General features: G+C 55.6%; 1 protein-coding gene across 1 annotated transcript; it reads left to right on the top strand.

Annotated features, from left to right (window-relative positions):
• The first annotated feature begins 1,918 nt into the window (after nt 1-1,918).
• LOC107198883 (gastrula zinc finger protein XlCGF49.1-like) lies at nt 1,919-4,387 on the top strand. Its single transcript, XM_015616144.3, has 2 exons — nt 1,919-2,008; nt 3,267-4,387. Exon 2 carries the CDS (start codon nt 3,281-3,283, stop codon nt 4,019-4,021), a length of 741 nt encoding a protein of 246 aa, XP_015471630.1. The 5' UTR covers nt 1,919-2,008; nt 3,267-3,280; the 3' UTR covers nt 4,022-4,387.
• The last annotated feature ends 1,318 nt before the right edge of the window (nt 4,388-5,705 follow it).

The following is a 5,705-nucleotide window of genomic DNA, read 5'->3' as shown; positions in this document are numbered from 1 at the left end:
TGTTTCACCACAAAATCGGCTGTAAGATCTTTTGGATCAAATCCCAACATCTCCCTTTACTCGTGGATTAGGAAGGAAAATGTTGAAATATGCCTATAAAATACCTGTGAAAAAAAAATCAAAAACGATTGGGGGGGGTGAGTTTTTAAAATGCAGGTAATCAGATTTCACTCCAATGAACTTCACTGTTCAGTGAAATGGTATGATAATGAAATCGTCACATATACACACACACAATATAACCGTAATACATCTACTAAATACATCTCAATTATATACTTGATTATATAATGGCTTACACAATTCATAAACAACTATGGGCCAAAAATCATATTCTAAAGATCAATTCCTGTCCCTTGCCAATACCTATAAAAAAACCAGAACAACTCCACAGGTTTTTGGATTCTGCACCCAGCCCTCCCAGGGAATTTCCTGGCAGCTCGGGGTCCCCTCTGGGGAAGGGTACCCAGCACGAGCCCTCCCCATTCCCCGCTCACCTTGGTCCTCCAGTGCAGCGTGTCCCTCCCTCTCGCGGGGACCTCGGCGTGCCCCAAGGGACACGGGAGTTCCCCAGTCTCCACCCCACCCCCCTCAGCCTTTGCTCCTCACCCCCAAAGAAGGCACAGAACAAGCTCCAACTGCCCTGGACAGCAGCACCTTGCTTTATTGGAAGCCCGTCTAGGTCTAGACCCCCTCCCAAAAAGGAGCTCTGCTGCAACAAGAAAGGGGAGCAGGTTCCAGAAATCCCTCCCCCAATTTTGACCCCTGACCTCTGACCCGACCTTTGACATCTGACCCCTGACCTTTTACCCCGACCCTGACCTTTGATCCCCTGACCTTTGACCCCCTGGCCTTATTCATAACACTAACCCTTGAAGTGGTGGTGGTTGTGTTTTTCTGGTTCAGATTTGGTGCTGTGCATTTATTTTTAATTAACTATGGTGGTGCATGTGTATTTCTGGTTCAATATGCTGGTCTGCAGATGCATTTTGGGTTGAATATGGTGATGTGCATTTATTTCTGGTTAAAATAGTTGTGCTCATGCATTTCTGGTCAAACGTGGTGCTGTACATTTGTGTGGTTTTCGGATGTTGTGGTTTATTTGGAGGGCTGTGTGGGTTGGTTAGTGGCTGGCATAGTGCCCTGAAATGCAGCTTTAAACCTTTGAAATGCTGAAAAAGTCAGAGCCTCCTTCAACTGAACCCCTTAAAATAAGCAAGTGAGGTGGTTGACTCCACTTAAATGGATACAGTGGCAAATAAATGGCTTCTCCTCTTTAATTTAACCCCCTAAAATACTGGGAAAAAGAGTGGCTTTCCTCACTTTAAATCTCTCCAGTGATGGAAAAGGAGGAATTTTCCCCTTTATTCAGACCTATAAAAAAGTGTCATCAAGGGTTTCCCCTTCCACCTACAGTGGAAAATAATGGAAAATGGGGATTCCCTATTAACTAATACCCCTAACAGCACGGAAAAGGTAGAGTTACCTCCAATTGAGACCATCAAAATTGCAGGGGAAGCTGATTTCTCTTCAATTTGAACACGGGCAATTATGGAAAGGGAAGCTTTTTCCCTTCAGTTTAAACCCCCTTTTTTTTTTTGAATAACCCCTCCCTTTTCTGGGGCTCAGGAGAGGGAGTGACAAGGTAAAAGGGGAAAGTTGAAAGCTCTCCTCGGGACCACGTAGTATTCCCAACCGACCCCAATTTGGACCTGCAACCCTCACTTTTCCCATCTTCCCTCTCCTTTTCCCCGGGCCGGGTTCCCCCGCTCCCAGCGGGTGGGAGCAGCCGAGATCCCCGCGCCGCCCATCCCGACCTGTCCCGGCTCCATCCCCGCTCCTGCTGTGAGCTGCGAGGGGTTCAGGAACCGAAGAGGAGGAGGAGGAGGGAAGGAAGAGGCGGAGCGGCAGCAGGAAGCCGGAGGAAAAGAGGAGAGGAGGGATCCGCACGGCTCCGGTGTCCCCTGAACTCGCAGCCCTCCCAGGATCATCGCCCGCCATCCCGCAGGTGCCCGGGAAGGGGGAGCTCGCCCCAAATACTCCGGGGGTCCCTGGGTTTGGGGTTTTGGGGGGGGATGTTTGGGGATCGCAGGGCTCCAGAGCTGAGCCGCAGATGCTCCTCGCGGGGAGATCGGGGGTACCCGGGAGGTGTTTTGGTGGGATCGCGGTGGCGGTGGCGGCAGAGCCCCGGTAAAGGAGCCGGGGGGGGATGCGGGTCCCCCCGCGGTGGGGGTTGGGCTTCCCGGGCCGGGCCCCCCGAGCTCTGCCGGGGCCACGTGGGGACCGCGCGGGAGCGGGGGGAGAGCGGTTTTGGAGAGCCGCGGCTTCCCTGAGCGGGACCCCAGAGAGAGGAGAGCCCCGGAGCCGCAAAGCGGGGACCCCGAGAGGGGGGGACCCCTGGGATTGCCGGGACCCCGGCGGGGGATGCTGGGGCTGGAGGGGCGGCATGGCCGGGAAAGGGGTTCGGGGCTCCCTGTGCCGGCAGTGGCTGCTCCCAGGATGAGTCCAGGTGATCCTTCCGTGGGGTTCCAGTTTCCTCTGCACTCCCTGTATGAGCCCAGTCAGTCCTGGTCATTCCTTATTATGATGCAATTTTCCCGCAGCACGGTCCTAGTTGCTCCCAGTTGCTTCAGCTTTTGTCCAGTGCGCTCCCAGTTCTCCCAGCATACTGTCCCTAGTGTAGTCAACAGTCACTCCCAGTATGATGCCTGTATCTCCCAGCAGGGCCCCAGTCACTCACACTTGTCCCCAGTTGCTCCAAGTGTGGTCCCAGTTACCACCTGCACGATCTCAGGTGCTCCCGGTGTATCCCAGCTGCTCTGAGCATTCTTCTAGTCATAGCCAGGCACTCCCAGCTACCTCAGCATGGTTCAGTTGCCCCTGCTATTGTCCCAGTCACTCCCAGTACATCCCAGTTGTCACCAGCATGCAACCTGTCATTCCCAGTTGCTCCCAGTATGTATGCATGCTCCAGCATGGGCCTGGGAGCTGCCAGTAATCCCCAGTCAGGGTCCAATCACACCCACTATAATCCCCCTATGATTGTAGCCAGTCCCAGTATGATCCCGGTCACTTGCAGTCTAATTCCGGTCACTCTCGGTATGAGGCTCTCCTGCTCCATCTCCCAGCCCAGCACGGCCCCGGCTGCAAGACGGCCTCGCTGCTGACGCCGTCCTGCCGGGGACACGTTGTGGGGGGGATCTCCTTCCCCCTTTCCCTCTGGCACGGAGGCAAATCCCATCCTCTCCTTGCCCTTCCTCCCCCAGACAAGGAGCTGAAGATGGAGACCAGGGAGGACAAATCCCCACGGCAGAACCTCGTGGACGAGGCCGTTTTGAGCGGCTCCACGGCGCAGGAATCCGAGGGGGAGGAAACGCCCCAGAGATCCCGCAGGAGGAGGGACTCCAACCCCAGCCCAGGATGTTCTGAGGAGGAAAGACCCACCCTGTGCCGGGAAGGCAGCTGGAGATCCAGCCGGGGCTCTGAGCTGGTGGTCCGTGAGCAGCTTCATGATGGGGAGAAGCCCCACAAGTGTTTGGAGTGTGGGAAGAGCTTCAGCTGGAGGTCCCGCCTGATTCGCCACCAGATGATCCACACTGGGGAGAAGCCCTACGAGTGTCCTGAATGTGGGAAGGGCTTCAGAGACATCCCTGGCCTGATCATCCACCATCGTATCCACACTGGGGAGAGGCCCTTTGAGTGTGGAGAATGTGGCCAGAGCTTCTGTCGGAGCTCCCACCTGACCTCCCACCAGAAGATCCACACTGGGGAGAGGCCTTACGAGTGTTCCGAATGTGGGAAGAGGTTTCAGACTAGCTCCCTTCTCCTCATACATCAGCGGATTCACACGGATGAGAGGCCCTACCTCTGCCTCGAGTGCAGGAAGGGCTTCAGGTACAACTCCCACCTTATCAGGCACCGGCGCATCCACACCGGGGAGAGGCCCTATGAGTGTCCTGAGTGTGGGAAGAACTTCAGGACTAGCTCAGTCTTGAACCAACACCAATGGAGACACCGGTAAGAGAAGCCCTGCGAGCTCCCCGACTGCAGGAGGAGTTTTGTCCTCTGCTCTGACTCCATCCCCCTGCAGAGGACCCACATTGAGGAGAGCCTTGGTGACTCACATTCCTGGTAATCCGGGTTGGGAGGACACCTGAGTGGTGGTCTCTACATCCTCCTGGATCCCTGTGGGTGCTTGGATGTACGATGGAGCAGGAACATTTTGACTTCACACCCTAAAAAATCTGCTCTGTCCAGTTGTTTCTCCTGGTGGCATTGAGCAAAGCTGGATGATCCTTGGAGGTCTTTTCCAACGTAAATAATTTCCATCTTCATCCCATCAAAACACTCAGAATTACGGTAAAAATAAAGACGTTAAACAAAGCGATCTAAAGCTGCACCATTTTACTGGGATTTGGGGTTCAGAGGAGTAGTCGGGTAGATTTATGTGTTGTAGAGCTGCGAAGCCAGGTAGGTGGGGCTGCAATTTCATAGTTGCGCTGGCAGAATGTGTCCATATGAGCCCATCTGTTCTCTAGGAATTCCGGTTGTCTGTCTGAGTCCCTGGCCTGGGTCTCCCCATATTGAGTGTTTCTCCCAAAGGGACCAAATCGCTGCTGAAGTGCCCAAGCTGCTCATGGCTGGGGATGTTCCTGTCCGCCAACCTCCCCTGCTCTGCAGCCCCCAATTGCCCAGTGACAGCTGCTGCTCCCACAGGAAAATGGTCTTGGGGAGCATTTGAAGCACAAGCTCAAGCCCAGCGCAATGCCAGCCTCTGCCCGGCTGCATGTGAACTCCAGGAGGGGAAGGAGGGATTGATTTGGAAGCTCCTGAGTGCCCTCAGTGCAGCTGGGCCCAGAGCCATCCCCACCTTGCCGAGCAGCAACTGTGGAGCAGGAGCCGTGCCTGATGTGCCCCGTCAGTGTTCAGGTGACCAGGCCATGGAGAAGGGCTGGGGGGGCAGGTGCTGGGGCAGGGGCAGTTGGGCTGGGGCAGGGCTCTCCAACCGCCCTGGATGTGGAACTGGAGCCTGGCAACTGCCAGAACGGCCGATGAAGCCCCCACAGGTGAGTTGGGAAGGGGCAGCTTTCCCTGTGCTGGGCCCAGAGGGGGCCTGAGTGGCCCTGGGCCATGGGGAACAGTTCCCTTTTGGAACAACAAGGCGTTCCTGGGGGGCTGTTCGAGAGCTGGCGACAGCTTTGGTGCTGGCCATGGGGACAGGCCTGGCAGGGAACGGGGGCTCCTGTCCAGGCCACCCACATCTTCCATCACCATGGGCACTAACCAGGGAGCAGCTTTTCATTGCATTCCCAGCACCCCAGTTTACAGCCCAGCCTCAGCACTTCCCAGAGACCACAATGGGTTTCTCCCAGTCCCGTCACGGATGATTCCTAGTGGCCCAGAGGAGCCCACAGGAAGTATCAGGGTGTGCTCGGGGAGCTGGAGCACTTCTGCTATGGGAAAGGCTACGAGAACTGGGACCGCTCTGCCTGAAGAAGGCTCAGGAGAGACTTTAGAGCTCCTTCCAGCCCCTGAGGGGACTCGGCGAGTGTTGGGGAGGTACTGGGGACAAGGACGTGCAGGGACAGCGCAAGGGAGAGTGGCTTCAAACTGACAAATGGATCGATTTGCATCTTGTGAAGAAATTCCTTCCTGGAGGAAGAATGGTGAGGAGGGTGGAGAGGCCCTGGCACATGTTGCCCAGA

The sequence above is a fragment of the Parus major genome, unplaced genomic scaffold (assembly GCF_001522545.3).
Source record: "Parus major isolate Abel unplaced genomic scaffold, Parus_major1.1 Scaffold353, whole genome shotgun sequence".
Taxonomy (NCBI): Eukaryota; Metazoa; Chordata; class Aves; order Passeriformes; family Paridae; genus Parus; species Parus major.
This window is presented reverse-complemented; position numbering and strand designations above follow the sequence as displayed.